The sequence below is a fragment of the Balaenoptera ricei genome, chromosome 11, assembly GCF_028023285.1.
Source record: "Balaenoptera ricei isolate mBalRic1 chromosome 11, mBalRic1.hap2, whole genome shotgun sequence".
NCBI lineage: Eukaryota > Metazoa > Chordata > Mammalia > Artiodactyla > Balaenopteridae > Balaenoptera > Balaenoptera ricei.
This window is the reverse complement of record NC_082649.1, coordinates 54,829,627-54,853,575: the sequence shown is the minus strand read 5'-3', so window position 1 is coordinate 54,853,575 and position 23,949 is coordinate 54,829,627. Positions and strand designations below refer to the sequence as shown.

The 23,949-nt window shown below is 38.6% G+C and overlaps 1 protein-coding gene across 12 annotated transcripts in view; it reads left to right on the top strand.

Annotated features, from left to right (window-relative positions):
* Positions 1–7,961: 7,961 nt before the first annotated feature.
* Positions 7,962–23,949, top strand: part of CLASP2 (cytoplasmic linker associated protein 2) — a 178,236-nt gene continuing 162,248 nt past the window's right edge. For all 12 annotated transcript variants that reach the window (XM_059939097.1, XM_059939104.1, XM_059939101.1 and 9 more), the window contains exons 1-2: positions 7,962–8,372; positions 22,483–22,561. In XM_059939097.1, coding sequence (XP_059795080.1) covers positions 8,178–8,372; positions 22,483–22,561 — 274 coding nt within the window. In that variant the 5' untranslated portion in view covers positions 7,962–8,177. The remainder of the gene's footprint in view (positions 8,373–22,482; positions 22,562–23,949) is intronic.

Sequence of the window (23,949 nt, the reverse complement as noted above, 5' to 3'; positions counted from 1 at the left end):
ATATTGGACGGGAAAACATCACTGGACACCCTGATAATATCAAACCAGCAAAATTTCCTATCATTCATTACACATAAAATTTTACATTTTTCCAGGCTTTTATGAAAATAAGACTGGCTGCCATGAAAAAGTGGGATATTGTTTATTTTCCTTATTGAATGTATGTGACAAAACATTTTTAGGGCTTAAAAATTCTGACAAGAACTCCTCCATATAGGTCCCAGGAACCAGCCAAACTGGCCTGGCCATGATTGCTGAGCTCAGCCTGGCATTTCCTGCCTCTACATCCAGATTCCTTCTTGCCCCTGGGATCCCTTCTCTGCTTCTCCTTGCTGAAATCACATCCATACGCCCACTCACCTCATTTGCTCCTACCTAAAAAAGTGTCTCTTAAATCTGCCATGTGAGAATAATATTTCCCACCTTGGACCATACCCATTTATGACTATTCCCACATTTACCATGGTAACATATATATTTTTGGAGTTGAAAGTTTGGAGTTAAATTCTTCTTCCCAAGAAGCATTTAAGTTCCTTCTGGATTTGAGTTATCCCTTAGAGAACTTAACTCAAATTCTTAAAAATTGTAGGAAAACCAAAGGTATTTCCCATTTGAAGTATTACATAAATAAGTCCTTCTGTACCCCAGGGTCATAGTGGGAAGTTAGGAGAATTGAAGCCATTGGTGGTACAGTTGTGTAGAGCCTTCCTAATAGGCAGGGTGATGGAAACTCTGTAACTCTCAATTCATCTTGAAACTGATCCCCATTTTAACTCTTAGCCCCTTTCTTCAACAAAGCATTCTGCTCATTGGGAATCCACTTTTGACTTTCTTATATTGGAAATTTATGAGAAAATATTTACTCATAGAAATAATTTTACAACAAATATTGCTGGGACAGGTAGGTCTATTTCATCATTAATTTCCAGAGCAACCTGTGAAGTTTTGTCTGATCTTTTTAGCTGGACTTCCTTAATACTTGTGTTTCATTTGTCTAGGGGTTAATTGTATGCCACCTAATATTGTAATGCAAATATTTACTACATTGGTGGAATCTTTTTTAAAAAAAATTTTACTTTAGTATAGTTGATTTACAATGTTGTGTTAATTTCTGCCGTACAGCAAAGTGATTCAGTTATATATATATATATATATATATATATTCTTTTTCATATCTTTTCGTATCCACTTCTCAATGGACTTCATTTGATTTTTACCAAAAAATGAAAAAAAAGTCTTTGTGGTGGGTGATGGCATTTGATTTTACCTTACTTACAAGCTAATAACTTGGCCTTTTGCTGTTTTATAGATGCTAACAGAAGACCCAAGACTTCTGGGTCAGAGAGAAAGGCCTTTTCTACTCATGGCAAAATACGCAGTGTAAGCTTCATGTTTGCAACGGTTCCCCTTTGCCTCCCAAATTTCCTGGGGTTGTGTTACAGGAGAGAAACAGAAGCTGGAGAATCCTCCATTTTAGAGCAAGCACTAAGTAAACCTGTTTTTTGTCTTGGAGGGAGACATTATTTCATCCCTCAAGGTTGCTCACTGAAAACATACCAGGTAAAGAGAGGCCACGAGACAAGCTGGTACCTGGGACCTGGGACCTGGGACCCCTTACTGCAGTGCTTGCACCTGGGCAAATGTCTCCTTGAGCAACAAAATACAGAGAAACTGTGAGGGACTAAAAATAACTGTGCCCATGTGCAACTGGGGCAAATTACAGACACTAAGATACAAAAAGACCAAAAAACCCAACTGCTACTTCTGAAGAGCCAGGAGCAAAAACAGTGTGTTGGGAGAGAAAGCAGGGTACTGCACATGCCCCCTGCACACAACACCACCAAAGGGGTGGGCAGACCACCTAAGCCAACCCTCCAGCCCAACCCATGACATACCCCTACCCTCACCCCATATAAGGAACCTGCTTGCCCCCCTGGGGGAGTGAGCAAGGGCACCTGTTACTTGTTTTTGCTCCCCCCTGCTGCAGCAGGGGCCCCAATAAAGCCCTGCCTGATTTCTTGTATGGCCTCTTATCAATTTCTGTTGATTAAGGAAGGCCAAGAACCCTGGTTGGTAACAGTTAGGGCCTTGCTTTCTTGGCATACCCAACAAGACATATGTGAGACTTACGTAGGAGCCTCTCTGCCTACAGTCATTACTGATTTCCTTTATTTATTTATTTATGACTGCAGCATGTGGCTTGCAGGATCTTAGTTCCCTGACCAGGGATTGAACCCGAGCCCTGGCAATGAAAGCGCCGAGTCCTAACCACTGGGCAACCAGGGAATTCCCCCTAATTTCCTTTATTTCGACGGAAACACTGGAGCTCAGAGAAGTTAACAGATAACTTAAGTTTACACAGCTAGTAATATCAGAACTTGAGTTTTCTAATTCTAAATTGGTGCTATTTTCAATAGACCTGCACTGTCTAATATATAAAACATTTTAATAACAATTTTCATTTTGATCACAGTTCTAAATAACATTTGAATATTAATAACATATTAAATATAATAAATAAAATTATTAAATATACAATGTAAGAAAACATCACTATAACTTTATTCAATCTTGTTTTAAAACATCATTAAATAAAATATTTAATATAATCTATATATTACTAAATATAACTTCACTTATTTCTTTTTACTTTTCAAACTGTGGCTACTAGAAAAAAATTAATCACATATATTAATATTTTATGGTCACATATGTATTATATTTCTGTTGGATAGCCCTGCAATAGACTATAACTCTTTTATCCCTTATTTTCCTTTTAATTCTTTAGTCTTAACTTTTTTCCCCCACTTTTTATTAGTTTTAACATACATATAGTAAATACACCATGTACTAGTCTTAAGTGTACAACTTGTTGAATTGATACCTATGCATATACTGCAATGATCACTACTCAGGTCAAGATATAGAACATGTCCATCACTGCAGAAAGTTCTCTCAGGCCCTAGTCAATTTCCTAGTCAATACCCACCGACTCCCATTCTTTGTGATAACCCCTCTTCTAATTTTTATCACCATCAGTAAGTTTTCCCTGTATTAGAACTTTACGTAAACAGAATCACAGACTATATATTCTTTTGGGTCTGATTTCTTGTGCTCAACATGGTGTTTTTGAGATTCATCCTCATTGTTGAGTGTATCAGTAGTTTGTTTTTTATTGCCTTGTAGAATTCCATTGTATGGCTATATACCACAGTCATCTATTTTCCAGTTGGTGGATGTTTGGGATGTTTCCAGTTTGGGCTATTATGAATTAAGCTGCTCTGAACACTCGTGTATATATCCCTCTTAACCTTTGAGGAGAGATTGTGGTCTATCTTTGGTGAGCCACCCAATGCCCCCACTGCCACTCTAGTACCTAACACAATGCCCTTCTTGATGGATATTTATTGGAAGTATGGTTTCAAACTAGCAGTGTCGTAATTTGTCTGTCAGTCTCCGTGTGGAAAATAAAGTCCAGTGTCAGAAGAAAGTCGACTCAAAGTTTCCACTATTATCATAAATAATGAACAAATAGGTCAGGAAGTCGGTCTCCTGTATTTAAATGATCTATTTCAGTCTAGTTGCCAGTTAAAAATAGACTTGTGCTCCCAGATACATTTAGTGACTGATTACAAAAGAATGTAGATGTTTCTTATGCTGTTTTTTCCCCTAATATTTCTACCCATTTTCTGTGTCTCCTTGCTCTTTTCTTTTTAACAGCAGTTCAGAGAAAAGCAGGTTCTCAGTGGAAATACTATATGGATATTCAAAGAAAGACTGTGTTATATTGATACAAGGAGTGTTATTATTTTGGTAGTAAATTCCAAACTTTTCTGTTTGTTTGTTTTCTTTTCTTTAAAATTATCTATTTGGGAGAAGCCAGACATCCTGTGTTTAAATCATGAATCTGAAATCATGAGTGAGGCTAGAGACTTAACCTCTGAGCCTTAGTTTTCTCATCTTTAAAATGGGGATGTAATACCTTCCACATAGTGTTGCTTGGAGGATTAAAAGACCTAACATGTGTCAAGCTGAGCTCTTCAGGCAACGGCGTTTGTGAAGCCCAGTTCTCATTGGACCCACGCCTTCTTCCTTCATGAGCTGCTATTTTCATTTCCTGTTCTATTTGTCTCTCTGACAACTTGGGCATCGTCAGATATCTGTCTGCCAAGATTCCTAAATTGTGTGCTCAGGTACCCCAGGGTGCTGCCATAAACTCAACAAGAGCCTTCCAGGATAGCTTGAATTTTAAAGGGAAACGGTGATATTTGGCATCTGTCCGTCATGGAGTGAACTACTAGCTCCAAGGAGTTAGAAGTTTCAACATTAGATTGTGGTACATTTCTTTCATTGATGCCATTTTTGCAAGGCTGTGTTTTCTGTGGTTGCTGTGATAAAAAGCCAGTGCTACATGAGAAGCAATGTACCACAGGCAGTGTCCAGTCTGATTCCCAGGTTTGAGAAATTGTGCAGTGTACCAACAGGTGCAGATATCTCATAAGTAAGTGCGCTTATTTAAGAACGAAATGAAAATGCACTTTTTTTTTCAAATGCCTACTAAGATGTTAGGATGTGAATACTTATTGTTTGGCTCTTACTATTCAGTAGATGTATTTCTTAGGTGTTTCTTTTGGTCTAAGGTTCTGTGAAAAATCACTGATACTAAAGTGCTGTGAACTAGAAGGCTTGAGAACTTTCTGTTCTAACGATATTTAACTGAGGACAGACAACAGTGCTATAGAGAAATAAGTAGATTTTGTGGTAGGTATGTAATGATAATAACTGTTAAATTTAAATAGTCAAGACTACATCTTGTAGATAAACATGTTATTCCTCAAAAAAACACTTTAAAAAAATTTTATTGAAGTATAGTTGACTTACAATGTTGTGTTTAATTTCTGCTATACAGCAAAGTGACTCAGTTATACATATATATATTCTTTTTCATATTCTCTTCCATTATGGGTTATCACAGAATGTTGAATATCACAGAATGTTGAATCATGTGCTATTACAGTAGAACCTTGTTGTTTATCCATTCTATATATGATAGTTTGCATCTGCTAATTCCAAACTCCCAGTCCTTCCCTTCTCCACCCTCCCCTCCCCCTTGGTAACCACAAGTCTGTTCTCTATATCTGTAAGTCTGTTTCTGTTTCATAGATATGTTCGTGTCTTATTTTAGATTCCACATATAAGTGATATCATGTGGTATTTCTCTTTCTCTTTCTGGCTTACTTTGCTTAGTATGATCATCTCTAGGTCCATCCATGTTGCTGCAAAGGGCAGTATTTCATTCTTTTTAATGGGTGTGTAATATTCCATTGTATATACATATGTACCACGTCTTCTTTATCCATTCATCTGTCAATGGACATTAAGGTTGTTTCCACATCTTGGCTGTTGTAAATAGTGCTGCTATGTACATAGGGGTGCATGTATCTTTTCTAATTATAGTTTTGTCTGGGTATATGCCCAGGAGTGGGATTGCTGGATCATATGAAAAAAATCACTTCTTTAATTAGCTAATTCCTATATATTCTCAAAACTCAATTTATACATAAACCTCTCCAGGAAGCCTTCCCTGGTTTACACCTGTCCCACCCCCATTCTCAGTGCCATCTAGATAAGAAGCCTCTCATATAGGCTTCCAAATACCTTCTGCTTACCCCATCCTTGCATCCTGGGAATGTTGATTTTCTTGTCTGTACTTAGGTTTGTTGTGGGTAGAGACCAGATCTAAATGAACTTTGTATCTGTGGACCCTGGCACAGTGTGTAGCACATAACAAGCTTTCAGAAGATATTTGTCGATGAATTAATGAAACACACAGAGGGTATGCATAGGTAATAGTAACCAGTGTTACTAAACATTTCATAGGTACTTCCAACGTTACTCAAATGCCATAATATTATTTTATAACGTGAAGACTATTTAGTTATCAACTTAAAGACCTTGAGTTACACAAGTTCAGAAAGGTGAATGGAGACAACAGAGGGCTTAGGGCAGCAGTAACTTTTGGTCACAGACACAGGTAGGGCTGAATCTAGAACCCAGAGCCTCCTACATTTTTTTTTTTTTTCTATACCACATACTGCACCTGGTCCCTGGCAATTAGGAAACACACTTCTTTGGATTGAACCCTTTTTTTAATATTCTTCTGTAACCCTTATGAACAGAACCTTTAGACACTCAAGGAACAGTTACTACAGTTTACTTGATTGAGGCCTAATTGCAGGGAGATTACAGTCAATTAAAAATGGAAGAAACTTTACATCACAATACAAAGAGAAACAGAGAAATATAGAAAAAAACCTCAGAGTAAACACAGAAGAGAGGTTTTTTTGAATTTGGAGAGTGTGTTATTATTGTTTTTGTTGTTATTATTTTGTTACTGTGAACATTTCAAGCATTTCATTACATTCATTCACTTGTTCAACTTAAATTGATTGAGTGCCCATTATTTGCCCAGCACCATCCAAGGAAAAACACAAATGATCTTGGAGCTTTCTGTGTAATAGAGGAGACAGATACATAAAATAATTATTAAATTGTGGCTGGAAATAATTGGCAGGAAGCTAAACACAATGTGCATTTATTTTTTTTAATTTTTATTTATTTATTTATTTATTTATTTATTTATTTATTTTAGGCCACACCGCAGGGCATGCGGGGTCTTAGTTCCCTGACTAAGGATCAAACCAGCACCTCCTGCAGGGGAAGCACAGAGTCCTAACCACTGGACTGCCAGAGAAGTCCCCAGTGTGCATATAGAATGTATTATAGACCAGTTTACACACACTAAAATGGCTAAAACTAATTACCCCAACCATACCAAATATTGTGGAGGATGTGGAGCAACTGGAACTTCCGAGTACTTCTGGTGGCAGTGTAATATGGTCCAGCCACTTTGGAAAAGTATGGCAGTTTCTTCTAAAGTTAAACATACACTTCTCATATGACCTAGTAATTTCAGTCCTTGGTATTTACCCAAGAGAAATGAAACCCTGTCTCTGCACAATGACTTGTACACTAATGGTTATAGCTGGTTACAGCTGGAAAATTGAAAAATGAAACAACTCAACTGTCTATAAACAGGTGACTGGGTCACGAACTGTGGTTCTTCCATATATGGAATACTACTCAGCAATAAAAAGGGATTACTGACACACCAACAGCACTGGATCAGACTTAAAACATATGCTAAAGAAAGAAAGAAGTCTGAGTCAATAAGAGTACAAACTGCGTGAAGTCACGTGAAATTAAAGAACAGGGAAACCTATGCTACAGTGATAGAAATCCGATTAGAAATGCTTGGCAAGGCAGTGGTTATTGACTGGGATGTTCCTCCAACTTCCTAGGGTGATGAAAACGTGCTCCAACTTCTTTAGGATGGTAGCTCTTCACATTGGTGAATACATTTGCCAAAGCACATGGACTGAACACTTAAAATCTGAGCATTTTACTCTGCAAATTAAACCTTAGTAAAAAAAAAAAAAGCATCACATGGTGACCCAACCAGAAGCAGGAGTCATGGTGTTTGTTGTTTTTTTTTAAAATAAGGAAGTGTATTCTACAAAGTAAAACAACAACCACCACCACCACAAAGCAAACCCAAAAAACCGGGAGTGGGGCTGGGAAAGTGGAATTCCAAGCACCAGAAACTTTCCCAAGTATTGGTTTCAAGTGGAGGAAAACCTGGAAGTGTCCTCGATTTTACAGGGCGAGGGCAGGCTGCTGAGATGGCGGATTGCAGAGAACTGTCGGCTTCCCGGGGGGGCCAACACAGTCCGACCCCAATTCCCCGCAGAGGTCCCACTGTCCCCAAGGGTTCCCGCCCCCGCCTCCGCCCCCGCCTACGCCTCCGCCCCCGCCTCCTCCGCGAAGCTAGAGTCCGGACAGGCGGACAGGCGGTCGCCCGCCGGCGTCGCGCTGACGTCACGCGCGCGCTGACGTCGCCGGCGGCCGCGGCCTCTGAAGCGGGTTGGGGCGCGGGGGGCGCCGAGTTTGACTAGTTTGGGGGCTGATCCGCGCCTGGCGCTGCACCCGCCGCGCCCCGCGAGCCGCGCCTCGGCTGGACCCAGCGCGTCCCTCCCGTTCCCGTGGGGCCCCGCGCTGGCGGCTGGGCGGCGCTCGGCGAAAGTTGGTCCCTCACAGGCGGGCGAGCGGTCGCGGCCATGGAGCCCCGCTGCATGGAGTACTTCAGCGCCCAGGTGCAGCAGAAGGACGTCGGCGGCCGCCTGCAGGTCGGCCAGGAGCTGCTGCTCTACCTCGGCGTCCCCGGCGCCATCCCAGACCTGGAGGAGGACCTGGGCTGTCTGGGCAGGACGGTCGACGCTCTCACCGGCTGGGTGGGCTCGAGCAACTACCGGGTAAGCGGCGGCGGCGCGGCCTGGCTGGGCACGCCCTCCCCCGTCGGCCCTTTAATCACGGATGTGCGAGGCCGGCCGGCCGAGCCCCCGGGGGGGGGCGCCGGGCACCTCGGAACCGCCTCGCGGACTTGGGGTCCCCCGACGCGCCCCCACCGGGGAGCCTGCCTCTCCGAACTCGAGCCGGAGACCGACTTCCCACCACGACCGACTTTTTCCACAATTGTGAACAGTGACACATTCAGCGATTCCGTGACACCGCACCGTGCGGAGTTCCTTGGCAGTAGGATATAATGCTTCATCACGTATTTTAAAAAATCAATGATCATTTACATGCATAAAAGGTTCGAAGACGTTTTACATTTGTACGTACCTATGTAAACACTACCCAGACCAAGACGTAGGACATGAGGATACAAATTTTAAGTTGAAAGATGTCAAGTTAATCCCTGTTCATTAGTGATTTTTATCCTACTTAATCGCCTGTTTCTTTTTTTCTTATATAGTGTGTGTGTGTGTGTGTGTGTCTGGAAGGTTGTGCTTTTCGTGTCTAAGGCATCTTTAGAGCTTAATAGCGTGCCTGATTAAGTTTACTGTTAAATCTAATGAAAAGATGCTGACCTCATGGCATTGTTTATTTGCTTTTCGTTATGGCCGACGGAAGGCAGTTGAATGCTGTCATTTTGTTTTGCCGCAGTTGAGAACTGACTCGGATTTGAAACCGTGCCGTAGCAGGTTAGCTGATGCTGACAAAAAATAAAAGGATGAGGTACAGCAAGGAATGAGTGTTTCTGAAGAGCCGGTAGTAGGCAGGTTGTAATGTAGCCAAGTTGGGAGACCAGGTAAATATTCTGTAATCAGCCTGAACTGTGGTTTTTGACAGTAACTTTTCCTTCTAGTCTTCTGGTGGCAGTGTTGCTTTAAAATGTTGGCCCAAACGTCCTGTGGATGAAGTGATTCTTCTTAGTAATAGATACTTAAAACCCAGCGAATAGGCTGTACTTTGAAAGCATTATCATCATGGAGAAGAAAAGCAAACTCTAAAATTATTATGCAGATTTAATGGTGAAACTTATATGAGTTTTGGAAGGGTTTGACTTTTTACAAGAATAATAAACAGTTTGAGAATCAACCACCTCAGTGCTCCATTATATACTATCTCTTTATTATTTTTTAAAACTTTGGGAAAAGTTAATATTTTAGAATATGTCATTACTGTTTAGGGGATTAGTCTTATTTCTTTGGAAGAAACAAGCTAAATTTACTTACCCTGTAAGAAGAGCATACACACTCAAGATAGTTGATTTTGTGTTACAGCCTAGGCTGCTGTAGAAAGTCGGCTCTTTGGTAATGCTTGCTATCCTTCCCAAGTGAAGGTTGATGTGTCACCTCTACGCTGGCTGTGGTTGAATTGGCTTTGGGCCATTTCACTCCTCAGGTGTACCATCAGTGAATGGCAGTTAAGTCGTCCCATCTCTTGAAACATATTTTTGGCTTCTGTGATACCACAGTATCCTGTTTTTTCTTTTTTGTCTCTAAGCACTACTTCTACTCAGTGTTATGTTTTTCCTTTAACTGATCCCTAAGAGTTAGAATCCTTCAGGGATCTGACTCAAGTTCTTATCTCTTTACTACACATTCTCTCCATGCTCCTCAGTAGATACTGCAGCCTGAGACAATTTCAGAAATCCTAAGAGAACTCCCACATCCTCACCTACATACTTCCTTGTAGCTGTGCCCATATAACTCTGTCTTCTCTGTTATAGTGAACAAATTATCTGTCTTTCCCACTTCTACCAATTCCCCCACATGGATATGAAGGCATGTGTATCCCATGCCCTCTTGCCTTCTCAAGGACATTAATTCATTAATTCTGATCTCTCCTTGATCATTAGTTCTCTCCTTTCTAATGAATTCTGTAGTATAAGAGCTTTTCTGACATTGTTAGGGAGAGGGCATTCTAATTAGTTTATTTGGGATTTATAAACTAAGTTACCAAGCTAGGTCATCATTTTTTACTCAAGATACAATGAATATTTAAATCTTTTGAAAAAAGTGTATCATGGAATTTTTTGAACATACATACAAATAGAAATGTACTTAAATTTCAAGTTATGCTGAACAAAATATAGTTTTTCTTTGGATTTGATAGTACTTCAGAATTTGAGTTTCTTAATAACAGTGAATTTGAGTGACTATACTTATATGCTGGGTATTATTCCAGATATTGAAGACCCAGCTGTAAACAAGACTAGAAAGGCTTATTCATTCAGCTTCATTTGGATATTAATTGAGGACCTACCATGTGCAGACAATCTTCTGGGCACTTGGGATACAATAGTGAAAAAAAGACAGAAATCCTTGCCTTTGTGTGCTTAGATTCTCATGAGGGCAGAGGAATAAACAAGATAACTAAAATCTGTAGTATGTTAGACGGTGGTAAATGCTTTGGAGAAAAGCAGCGAAGGGAATAGGAGTGTTGGGCAGGATGCAGATGTTGGAATTTTAAATAGCTGGTCATTGAAGACCTCACTGAGAGTGATTTAAAGGAGGGAAGAGTGAGATCACTGCTGTCATGGAGACAGATAGGTATAAAAATTGAATAGTTTCAAGTAACAAGTGTTTGTAAATCAACTGATGTGAAAGACTGAGGGGAAGATGAGACTATTTTGGAAGTAAAGGAAGTGAGGTGAAATTTGAATACAGACAGGAAAGAAATACAGGAATAAAGAATGCCTTTAGGGAGAGGAAACTGCAAATGCAGAGAACCTAGTTCTGTTGAGGAACATAAAGAAGGCCAGCATGGCTAGAGTTTACAAGTGAGGGAGGTGTTCAGAAAGGTGAAGTTGAGGAGGCAGGTAGAAAGAGCTTTGTAGGATTTTATTCTAAATTGGCGGATGTTTTTATGTAGAGGGTTGGCTGCTTTGTGGGCAGTGGACAGTAAAGCAGCAAAAGAAGGAGAGCGATGGTGGCTAAGGCTTGTTTGGTAGCAGTGGCAGTACTGAGAAGTGGAAGATTTGGTATGTGACTTGGTGGTAAAGCCAATAGCACCTCCTCTTGCATTGAATATGAGCATTGAGAGAGAGCAGTTAGGGGTAGTTGCGTTGCTTGAGCACCAATAGAGGGTAGTATTTACTGAAATGGGGAAGACTGAGAAAACAAGTTGGGTGAAGGAAGTAAAAAGTTAGGTTTGAGAAGGTCGTTTGACATCCAAGTTGAGATGTTAAATGGGTGGTTGGGGTCTTCATCCCAGTGGAGAAATCATAATTGAAGATTAAAAATGTGGGAATAGGTATGTATATTATATAAAATATATATGCTCTGGTGTTTGACTTTGGTAAGGATAGTCCTGTGATTTCATGAGTTCCCAAATTTTAAAATGGTACTACAGCAATAAAGTGTCCCTTATAAAATGCAGTTAAATATGATACCCACCATTTAAAGAGTCCTTAGTGAGTATCAGGCATTGTTTCAAGTGCTTTATTTCCATTATCTCATTTTAATCTTTAAGGTGGCCTTAGAAAGTCAGTACTATTTCCTCATTTTGTAGAAAAGAAGATAAAAGTATCTTGGCATAAGTCCTAGACCTGGTATATTGGTGGAGTACTTAAACCAAGGGAGATCAGGATTTTCCTTTCCTTTTCTGTACTTTTGTAAACCTCTTCAATATCCTAGCATTTGTCAGCTCTACTCTCACTTTATCTATCTGCAACTATAACAAGTTGACTCTAAAAATGGAGAAAACAGTAAGTACCATTTATATTATAACTAGTGCTGGGCTAGTAATGTGCTAGGATTTCAAGTCTTGTAATCCAAAATCACAGCCCTTTTGCCACTTGAAGGATGATACTTTTCAATGTTAGCATCACCTTGATTGTATATCTTATAAGCCATCAATTTGTTACAATATACTATTTTTTAGTTTGAAGTCTATCTGTATATATGGATGTTGTCTCTTCCTTTTACCTGCCATGTAGGAAGGACATCCAGGGTGTTTCTAACTTTTTCCTGTTCGCATTGTCCTTTTGCATTGTCACCTTGTATGTGTGCATGAGAGTTTCTGTAGGGTGGTGATTCTGAACCCTGTCAGATTCAGTGCCTTCTTTTAATGCCCCCTTTACAGTCCTGAAATAAAATTTATAGATAATACTCAATACACATCATTTTTAAAAATCCCAATAATGACCTAACTGTACTATAAAGGAAAATTACACATAATTTATAATGAGATAAAATGTTTCAATATGTAAATGTGCCAGCCTGACTACCCAGGAAGACATAATGCTAGTCAGATGGCTGCATCAGTACATATTGCTATAAATGCCAATTCAGACCACTACAGGTATGTGGTTGCTCGTTATTCAGACTTCACCAGCGGCATTACTGTTGGTGGTTGTGATATTCTGTGACTATAAATTCTGAACCTTATTTCTTTGAGTATACCATCTTAAAGAGATTGACCACCCCATGTGACATCCAATTCATTTAAGTTTTAACCGTCCCATTATCCCTCTTGTCTGAGTTTAAATATCCTAGTCAGTCAATCACACCCTTACATTCATTTTTAATTCTCTTCTCCCTCCTCACTTTTCCTTTGTGGTTCTCATTTGATAAAATGTAATCCTAGTTAATCGAACCCTACCTACCCTGCACCTGCACCAGTGCAACTGAAGGTGGATGGAGAAAAACACAAAACCTCTAACTGATTTCATTTTAAATTCCTGACATTCAAGTGGGTCCTGTTTGGAGCCTGGCAATCTTCCTATATTTTCTTCGTTCATTCATTCTTTCATCTGTTCCTCTCCCCTCAGACCTATCAGTAGTTCTGCTTCCATCATCAGTTTCAGCTGATGGCCTTGCTTCCTACTTCACTGAGAAAATTGAAGGAACTAGAATTTATTAAGATTCCCACTACTGTATGTACCCACCTTCCAGCATTTATACCCATGGCAGGCTCTCAGTATTTGTAGAATCAGTGAAATTGTGTGAAAGCACACTTGATTTATCTGCTGGCTGCATTCCTGGAAACCTCATATAGTAAAACTGTGTACACACACACAAAAGTGTTTGGCTCTGATAACTTCAAACAGGGCTTTTATTTACTTAAATGACTGACAGCAGGGCTACCAAGTATAGCCATATACCTTTGGGCTGCAGAGCTGCAGGGAAGAATATTGTGTGTGTCCAATAATTGTTCTTCGTTATGTGTCTAGCAGTGGAAATATTGGGTATACTTCCTGTCTTGTCCCCCTTGCCCTACCTAGAATTTATCAGTATCTTTAAGTTATTTATTTCCCTCCTTTTTTGAGGGAAATAGTTTTTTAATATATTTATATAAAAACCTGATATTTCTCTTCAGGTTTTCAAAATTTGTAAGCCATCATGTTTTATTTGATCTGTGCATACATGTTCACTTGCCAATTATTCTATCCCATTCTTTTACTCATTTTCTTAGATGCTGAGTTAATTTGTGTGTGGAAAAAAAGTCCTGTATACCTACAGTATTTCCTAATGAGAGAAGAAGCATTACAGAAGTATGCTTGTTATGAATAATACATGCCTTTTCTCTGTTGCACCTATGGTGGAAAAAATCTATGACTGTGAATTAAGCTTATGTCCTTCCTAGATTTCAAGAACTCTTGTTGTCAGGCTTTCTAACCTTTACATGGAAAGTTCTTAGTTGTGATTTTTTTTTTTTTTTTTGGCTGTACTGCGCGGCATTCAGGATCTTAGTTCTCCCACCAGGGATCAAACCCTCGCCCCCTGCAGTGGAAGCGCGGATTCTTAACCACTGGACCGCCAAGGAAGTCCCAGTTGTGATTCTTAAATTGGGGGTAATTACTATCGCATGCAATTACTTAGCTCTAGTGTTGGTTGACAACATTTCTGATTTAAATCATTTTGAAGATTAAACATTATATTGAATTAAAACTCTTGTCGCCAAGATGACAACTTGCATGTGAGTTTATTGATGTCAGATTACTCAAAGATGTTCAACCACTTGTGATTCAGAGGTAAAAAGGGAGTGAGAGAGAGAAAGAAAGAAAGAATAGGAAAATGACCCTAAGGGTTCTGGGACTTCTTGGGGTTAATAAAATTTCATAATTTTTTTCTTTTTTTTGGCCATGCCATGCCGCTTGCAGGATCTTAGTTCCCTGACCAGGAGTTGAATCCAGGCCTTGGCAGTGAAAGTCCCAAGTCCTAATCACTGGACCACCAGGGAATTCCCCATACATTTTTAAAAATTTCAGTTTTTTTTTTTTTTTAATAAATTTATTTATTTATTTGTTTATTTATGGCTGTGTTGGGTCTTCGTTTCTGTGCGAGGGCTTTCTCTAGTTGCGGCGAGCGGGGGCCACTCTTCATCGCGGTGCGCGGGCCTCTCACTATCGCGGCCTCTCCCGTTGTGGAGCACAGGCTCCAGACGCGCAGGCTCAGTAGTTGTGGCTCACGGGCTTAGTCGCTCCGCGGCATGTGGGATCTTCCCAGACCAGGGCTCGAACCCGTGTCCCCTGCATTGGCAGGCAGATTCTTAACCACTGCGCCACCAGGGAAGCCCAAAATTTCAGTTTTGTGGCTTAAAAACACCATACAATTTAAGCTTGGTTGTAGCCCAAAGTTTGCTTTTTGGGGTTTCTGTTTTTCTACCTGTTAAAAGGTATGTTATTTGTGCTTTTATGTATATACATATATATATATACACACACACACACACATACATATATATACACATACATACATATATATAAAATTTGGCTGTGCCACGAGGCTTACAGGATCTTAGTTCCCCCACCAGGGATCAAACCTGGGCCCTGGCACTGAAAGCGCCGAGTCCTAACCCCTGCACCACCAGGGAATTCCCATATATTATATATTTTAAGTATTTTATTGTTGTATATTTTATATTATATAATATGTTTTATATTTTTGCTTTTATATTTTATATATACATGTTAGAAAGTACATTATTTTTGCTTTTTTTTTAAAGGATCTGAATGGAGGCATTTGAGTTCCTAAGAAATTGGTGAGGAGCAAATTGGAATACTGCTCTAGTTGTTTTTTCTTCTTTTTTCAGGGTTTTAATATTCTACTGAAAGGATCCTTAGCCAAGATGCAGGCTAAGTTGAAAGATGTCTAAATGGAAATTCAAGAAAGTTATTTGTAGCTCCATGGTAAATCTTGATGTTTGCTGTGTCATATTCACTCACCAGATTCTTTAGGAATGTGTTGGCTATTATTGGGTCTTTATTTACTATCTCACGTGAATTTTAGAACCAGCTAGTCAAGTTGCAGCAGAAAATTGTGGTTTTTTATTGGGATTACATTGGATGTCATCTTTTGGGGGGAAGACGTGATAGCTTTATAATATTGAATTTGTCATAAATTGCAAATATATTGTTTCATCAGTTAAGTCTTTCTATTAATGTCTCAAAGATATCAATAAGTGCTCTTTAAAAAAAATAGCGTAACCTCAATACTATTATTATACATAAAAAATTCCTTGATATCAAATATCTTGGGTTTAAATTTCCAGTTTTTAAAAATGTAGTACAAATTTTTAAATTAGTTGTTTTAAGAAAAATCAGGATCTGAATAAGGTTCACATGTTGTGATTCATTAATATATTTGTTTTCTATTGCTGCTGTAACAAGTTACCACACACTTTGTATCTTAAAACAAAGTACATTTATTTTCTTACAGTTCTGGAGGTCAGAAGTCAGAAATGGGTTTTATTGGTATAAAATCAAGGTTTCAGCAGGATTGTATTCCTTCTGGCGACCTTAGAGAATTTTCCAGCTTCTAGAAACTGCCTACATTTCTTGGCTTATGGCCTTTTCTTCCATCTTCAAAGCCCTCAGTATCTCATCCTCTGATCTTTCTTTCTGACCACTGCTTCTGTCATCACATCTCCTCTGACTCTCACTGACTCTCCACCCTGTCTCTTATAAGGACTTTTGGGCCCAGGATAATCCCAGGGTAATTTCCCCATCTTAAGATCCTTAACCACATCTTTAAAGGTTTTTTTACCATGTAGTTAATCTTCTCACAGGTCTGGGGATTAGGATGTGAACACATTTGGGAGGCCATTATTCTGCTTACCTCAGTTAACATGTTTATTTGTTTATTTATTTATTTAGGCTGGGTTGCTGCGCATGGGCTTTCTCTAGTTGCGGCGAGCAGGAGCTACTCTTCGTTGCGGTGTGCAGGCTTCTCACTGTGGTGACTTCTCTTGTTGTGGAGCATGGGCTGTAGGCGTGCGGGCTTTAGTAGCTGTGGCATGTGGACTCATTAGTTATAGCTCATGGGCTTAGTTGCTCCACGACATGTGGACTCTTCCTGAACCAGAGATCAAACCTGTGTCCCCTGCATTGGCAGGTGGGTTCTTAACCACTGCACCACCAGGGAAGTCCTAACATGTTTATTAAGTCTCTTAATCTGTTTCTACCTCAGTGCCTTTTTAAAAAAATTCTTGGCTTTTGTTTGTGGTAGAGTTTCCCACAGTCTGGATTTTGCTGATTTCATTCCTGTGATGTATTCTCTGTATTTCCTATAAATTGGTAGTTGGATCTAAAGTTTGATCAGAATCAGTCTTTTTTTTTTTTTTTTTTTTGCAAGACTACTTCATAAGTAGTGCTCTTCTTCCACCAGCTGGCATGTAACATTAGGAAGGCACATAAGGTCTTGTTCTGTGACGTTAGCAGCCATTAACGTTCAGTGTTTAGATCTCTTATTCATTAGGGTTTGCAAAATGATATTCTAATTATGTCATTCCTTCATTCATTAGCTGGAATACTTTTATAAAGAGAAACTTCCACTGTTTACTGGTATTTGGTTACCCAGTGGTATAGTTTATATATAAACTATAGTTTATAGTTCGTTCGTATGATTCTTTATTTACTAATTGTCAAAATAATGAGGTAAAAATAACTAGTATCCTCCAGTGTTGACCAGATAGTTTTTGTTATCATTATGAACTCTTGCATTTAACTATATCTGATGCATTTCAAGACAATACAGTTATTATTTTTTGTTGTTTTTTTTTTTGCCCACGCTGCACAGCATGTGGGATCTTAGTTCCCCAACCAGAGATCAAACTCGAACCCATGCCCCCTGTAGTGGAAGGGCAGGGTCTTAACCACTGGACTGCCAGAGAAGTCCCCAGTTATTAGCCTTATTAATATCCAAGCTGTTCTATCACATGACCCTAATAATTTTGATAGAGTCTTTGCTATCTGGTATAATGAGATCATATTTTCTGCTCCTGCCCTGGAATCAGCCACTTCTCCAAGAAGCTTTGGTTCCTTTTTGTGGGGAATGGTATGTGGAAACTACAGTGTGGGTGCTAATGGAACTTATTATTACTCATCTGATCATTGTTTCCAGATTTTTTTCAATGCATAGGGTTAGGTTTAATTTAAGGAAAAATATATCGTGAGTTCATACTGATATTCTAATTCATATTCAAGACTGCAGTTTTTACTATTATATATCTTCCATCTATATCTCCTTCTATCAACAGAATTTCTCAAAACATTGACAGTTTCTTTTTTGCAGAGTTTCGTTTTTGTCCTTAGGGTATATCCCACCGGAGAGATAATAGTCAAATTGCTGTATTTTAAAGTCACTTGGAATAGTCTTCTGTGTGGTTATGCTACTAATTGAGTATACATTTAGGTTTACTTACTTTATTTGATTTTCAATGAAATTAGTTATTGCTACAAAGAAGGTATATTCAAAATAGTCTGGTTTCTTTCTCTGTTCCTTATAGCCTATTGCCAACCATAAATTTTTTTTTCTGATTATCTTTCCATTGTTGTTATATTTTAAATAAACATTTATAACTAAATCTATTTGTAGTCCCCTTTTTAAAATATACACATGTATTTCTCCAACTTGCTTTTTTCACTTAATATATCTTGGAGAGCATTGCATAGCAGAAGTAGGGTAGCCCTCATTTTTATTTTTAAAGTGTCATAGTACTCTCTGGTGTGGATGTACCATAATTTTTTGAATCTGTCCCATACCACTGATGAATGTTTGGATAGTTTCCAGTCTCTTGCAATAATCTTTGTGTGTCTTCTCATAATTTTGCTGGTATATCTCCGGGGTAGATTCCTAAGTCAGATCTTACTAAGAGTTCATGTTTTTCCTGTTGATTTGAGATACTGCTTTTATCATCTATTAAATTTTGTGTATGAGTGTGTCTATTGGTGCACTTTCAGTTAATTTTTTAAATAGCTTTATTGATATAATTCACATATTATACAGTTCACTCATTTGAAGTGTACAGCTCATTTTTTTTTTAGTATATTTGTAGGTATGCATGACAGTCAGCACAGTTGATTTTAGAACATTTTCATCACCTCAAAAAGAAGTCTGATGTCATTTTTCACAGAACTAGAACAAAAAATTTCACAATTTGTATGGAAATACAAAATACCCCAAATAGCCAAAGCAGTCTTGAGAAAGAACAGTGGAGCTGGAGGAATCAGGCTACTTGACTTCAGACTATACTACAAAGCCACAGTAATCAAGACAGTATGGTACTGGCACAAAAACAGAACTATAGATCAATGGAACAGGATAGAAAGCCCAGAGATAAACCCACACACATATGGTCACCTTATCTTTGATAAAGGAGGCAAGAATATACAATGGAGAAAAGACAGCCTCTTCAATAAGTGGTGCTGGGAAAACTGGACAGCTACATGTAAAAGAATGAAATTAGAACACTCCCTAACACTGTACACAAAAATAAACTCAAAATGGTTTCAAGACCTAAATGTAAGGCCAGACTCTATAAAACTCTTAGAGGAAAATATAGGCAGAACAGTCTATGACATGCATCACAGCAGGATCCTTTTTGACCCACCTCCTAGAGAAATGGAAATAAAAACAAAAATAAACAAATTGGACTTAATGAAACTTAAAAGCTTTTGCACAGCAAAGGAAACCATAAACAAGACAAAAAGACAACCCCCCGAATGGGAGAAAATATTTGCAAATGAAGCAACTGACAAAGGATTAATTTCCAAATATACAAGCAGCTCATGCAGCTCAATATCAAAAAGCAAACAACCCAATCCAAAAATGGACAGAAGACCTAAATAGACATTTCTCCAAAGGAGATATACAGATTGCCAAAAAACATATGAAAAGATGCTCAACATCACTAATCATTAGAGAAATGCAAATCAAAACTACCATGAAGTATCACCTCACACCAGTCAGAATGGCCATCATAAAAATTCTACAAACAATTAATGCTGGAGAGGGTGTGGAGAAAAGGGAACCCTCTTGCACTGTTGGTGGGACTGTAAATTGATACAGCCACTATGGAAAACAGTATAGAGTTTCCTTAAAGAACTAAAAATAGAACTACCATACGACCCAGCAATCCCACTACTGGGCATATACCCTGAGAAAACCGTAATTCAAAAAGAGTAATGTACCACAATGTTCATTGCAGCTCTATTTACAATAGCCAGGACATGGAAGCAACCTAAGTGTCCATCAACAGATGAATGGATAAAGAAGATGTGGCACATATATATGATGGAATATTACTCAGCCATAAAAGGAAATGAAATTGAGTTATTTGTAGTGAGGCGGATGGACCTAGAGTCTGTCATACAGAGTGAAGTAAGTCAGAAAGAGAAAAACAAATACCGTATGCTAACACATATATATGGAATCTAAAAAACAAACAAAAAAATGGTCATGAAGAACCTAGGGGCAAGACGGGAATACAGACACAGACCTACTAGAGAATGGACTTGAGGATACCAGGAGGGGGAAGGGTAAGATGGGACAAAGTGAGAGAGTGGCATGGACATATATACACTACCAAATGTAAAATAGATAGCTAGTGTGAAGCAGCCACATAGCACAGGGAGATCAGCTTGGTACTTTGTGACCACCTAGAGGGGTGGGATACGGAGGGTGGGAGGAAGGGAGACGCAAGAGGGAAGAGATATGGGGATATATGTATATGTATAACTGATTCACTTTGTTATAAAGCAGAAACTAACACACCATTGTAAAGCAGTTATACTCCAATAAAGACATTTAAAAAATTGGTTCTGAAGAACCTAGGGACAGGACAGGAATAAAGACGCAGACGTAGAGAATGGACTTGAGGACACGGGGAGGAGGAAGGGTAAGCTGGGACGAAGTGAGAGAGTGGCATGGACATATATACACTACCAAATGTTAAATAGATAGCTAGTGGGAAGCAGCACAGGGAGGTCAGCTCGGTGCTTTGTGACCACCTAGAGGGGTGGGATAGGGAGGGTGGGAGGGAGACGCAAGACGGAGGAGATATGGGGATATATGTATATGTATAGCTGATTCACTTTGTTATAAAGCAGAAAGTAACACACCATTGTAAAGCAATTATACTCCAATAAGGATGTTAAAAAAAAAAAGAACCTTGTACCTTTAGCTGTTACCTCCCTATCCCCCACATATGCTAGTCCTAAGTACCACTAATCTACTTTCTATCTATGGATTTGCTTATTCTGGACATTCTTATAAATTGAATCACACAACATGTAGCCATTTGTGTCTGGCTTTTTTACTTATCATAATGTTTTAAGGTTTATCCATGTTGTAGCATGTGTCGGTCATTACTATTTATAGCCAAATCATATTTGATTGAATGCATATACCACATTTTGTTTATTCATTCATCAGTTGATGGACATTTGGGCTTTTCCACCTTCGGGCTGTAATGAATGATGCGTAGTGAACATTGGCATGCAAACATCTGTTTGTATCCTGCTTTAATTCCTTTGGTATATACCTAGGAGTGGAATTATTGGGTCCTCCATGTTTCTGCGTCACACCCTACACTTTAGGCCTTCTCTTTTTTCTCATGCTTCATAGAGGGGTTTTCTTCTTCCCCAGTGGTAGACTGCCGTTGCTTCTTATTCTGTTCTTGCTGGCTGGCTTATGGGTAGTGGGGCTGGTCCAGTTGTTCTCCTGTTCCAGCTTCAGTCTTAGGAACCCTCTGTCCCTGAGTCTTGGGTGTAAGGCTTTATCAGAAATCCTGCCCCTCGTCAGGTGAAACCTTTAATCATCGGAGCCCAGTATGGTTTTCTGCTCCTACCCTTGAAGTAGAAGCCTTTTTTTTTTTTTTCCTTTTCTCTTTACTTAATAGGTATGAGTTTTTACCTCTGTCTAGAGGGTAACAGTGTTGTCTTTCCCTCAGTAGCTTCAAACTTTTGTTTCTTGTAGGACAAGGAAACGGGAAAGGTTTGTGCTTTTCCTGCAGAGGCAGCTGCTCCCTTCCTACGAGACCTGTAACCACCAAGAGACTTTCTCTTATCTCCTACCCTGTCCTCAGTCTTAATTATGAGTGTCCGGTGGAGGTTTGTGGAGAAAGAGCCAGCAAGTGGGTGTGAACTCTCCTTGTGTCTGCAGCTAATAGGGATTCTGTATTTTCATGCTAACCCACACTCAACTATTAACAGTGAGTTGAATATAGCTGAATTCTTTTTACGCACTTGAATCTCAGCTTCATTTTCCATCTGTCCTCTGCCACATGTGACCTACTGCTTACGTCCCATTCTCCTTGGCACCTGTCTTTCCTAAAGATTTCAACCTAGATGATTATTCTACAACCTTAGCTTTCTGATGAATTCAAAATAGTTATGGTTTTGTAGATTATTTGGCTTTTTCTTGTTTATGGTGGGAGTGATGGTTTTTTCCAGTTTCTTCATCCCAGACAGAAGCTAGAATTCCTCTGTAATTAAATGTGCTGTTTTGTTTAACAGTTTCATTTAAGAAACATTTCAACATTACAGTAAAGTGACAGGTATAGTCAGTGAACTCCTGTGTGCCCTTCACCTAATTTACCAGTTATTAATATTTTGCCAAATATGCTATATCACTATCTTCCTGCATTTGCACGTCATCATTATTATTATTATTATTGAACCATTTGAGAATAGGGTGCCTTACCCTCATGACTGTTCACCCTGAATATTTCAGTCTCCTTATTTTTTTAAAAACTTGGTAATATATGAAGATCTTTATATCAGCAGTCACATACTGGTATTAAAATATGCATCAGTAATTTGTATTCATTAAAATTTCTTTCCATCTGTAGGTGTCATTAATGGGATTGGAAATTTTAAGTGCCTTCGTGGACAGACTATCAACACGATTTAAGTCCTATGTAGCAATGGGTAAGTTAACTTTATTTTAAAATTATTATAGGGTTTGACATACTTTTTTCTTATAATTTTTAACAGAATTAGTTCTTTGTAAATGCAAAAATGTAATTTTATACAACCCAGAGATCTGCTACTTAGCATTTTAATTTGCCAAACATAAAAGATTTTAAGCCTATTTAAATAAATATGTTCCTTTTAAGACAAAAACAAACAAAAGCAAACAACTTACCGAATATACTGCTAATAGATTTTTACTTTGTATTTTCAAATTTTTTACTTATCATTTACTTTTTTTAACATATTAATAATTTATAATATAATTCGCAGCACCACTTTTCACTTACCTATGGTGAAGGACCAGTTTTTTCATTGCTAGTCTACTGCAGACCAATATTTTGTAAAATACAATACAAATAAATTACAGCAAAATGAAATGAAAAAAAATACAAGGCTCAGTTTTTTATTGGTAGATTCAACAAGTGTATAATTTACTTTGGTCAGATTGTTTCCAAACCTTGTTTTAGAAAAACTCACAATTTCTTTACCACATGTAGTTTGTAGACTGGTCCTGGGCTGCTGGCCATACTTGAGCAGCACTTAACTTACAGTGTGTTTACAGTCCAGAACGATGTGCTAGTGTAAAGCTCTTTGTATAGTAGTTAGATTGCAAAGTTGGCTTTGACTTATCTTTTAAACCTAAGTGACCTTTGTGTGCCTCTTGGAGTGCTTCAGTGAGTGGATTTGGTCCTATTATGTAGAAATATATTTAGGGGTAACCTCAGATGTTTGTGATTTCTTTTATGGATTAAGTTAATGCCTCATAATGTATCATCACCCTTATTTTCAAATTATCTTTGGTCAGCTTCATGTTCGGTATGCCACTAAATTCTGCCAATTTCTTCTTTTATTTTTATTGTCTGTCTATCCTTTCAGTAGAAGCATCTCAGTGACTTTCTCTATTATTTCCTTTTTAATCAATATCTGGTTCCAATTCAATCTTTGTATGAATATCTTCTGAAAAGATGATTTTTAAGCTGTCAGTCTCCTGCTTAAAATCCTATGATAGATGTTAAAAACTGCTCTGCAAACATGTGTTACTTGCTTATGTATTCTCTTAATGTATTTTGAATCATTGTTAGTAAAAATTCATATTTGTAGCTTGTCTTGAAAAATTGGCCAATGTGGCAACCCTGCTCTTCCATTTCCATGTGTAAATAAAGGCAGAAGCTCTGTCGTAGCTTCATTTTTGTCTGGGTCACAAGCTTTCCAATCCATAAGTCCCTCCCATCTCTTGTTTCCTCATAACTGAGAATTTCGGTTATAATACACAGAGGTTGGAATACTGCAGTTCTTAGGTCTGGTTCATTTTTGGCATTTCTGGTACCTCCCTGACTGTAGGC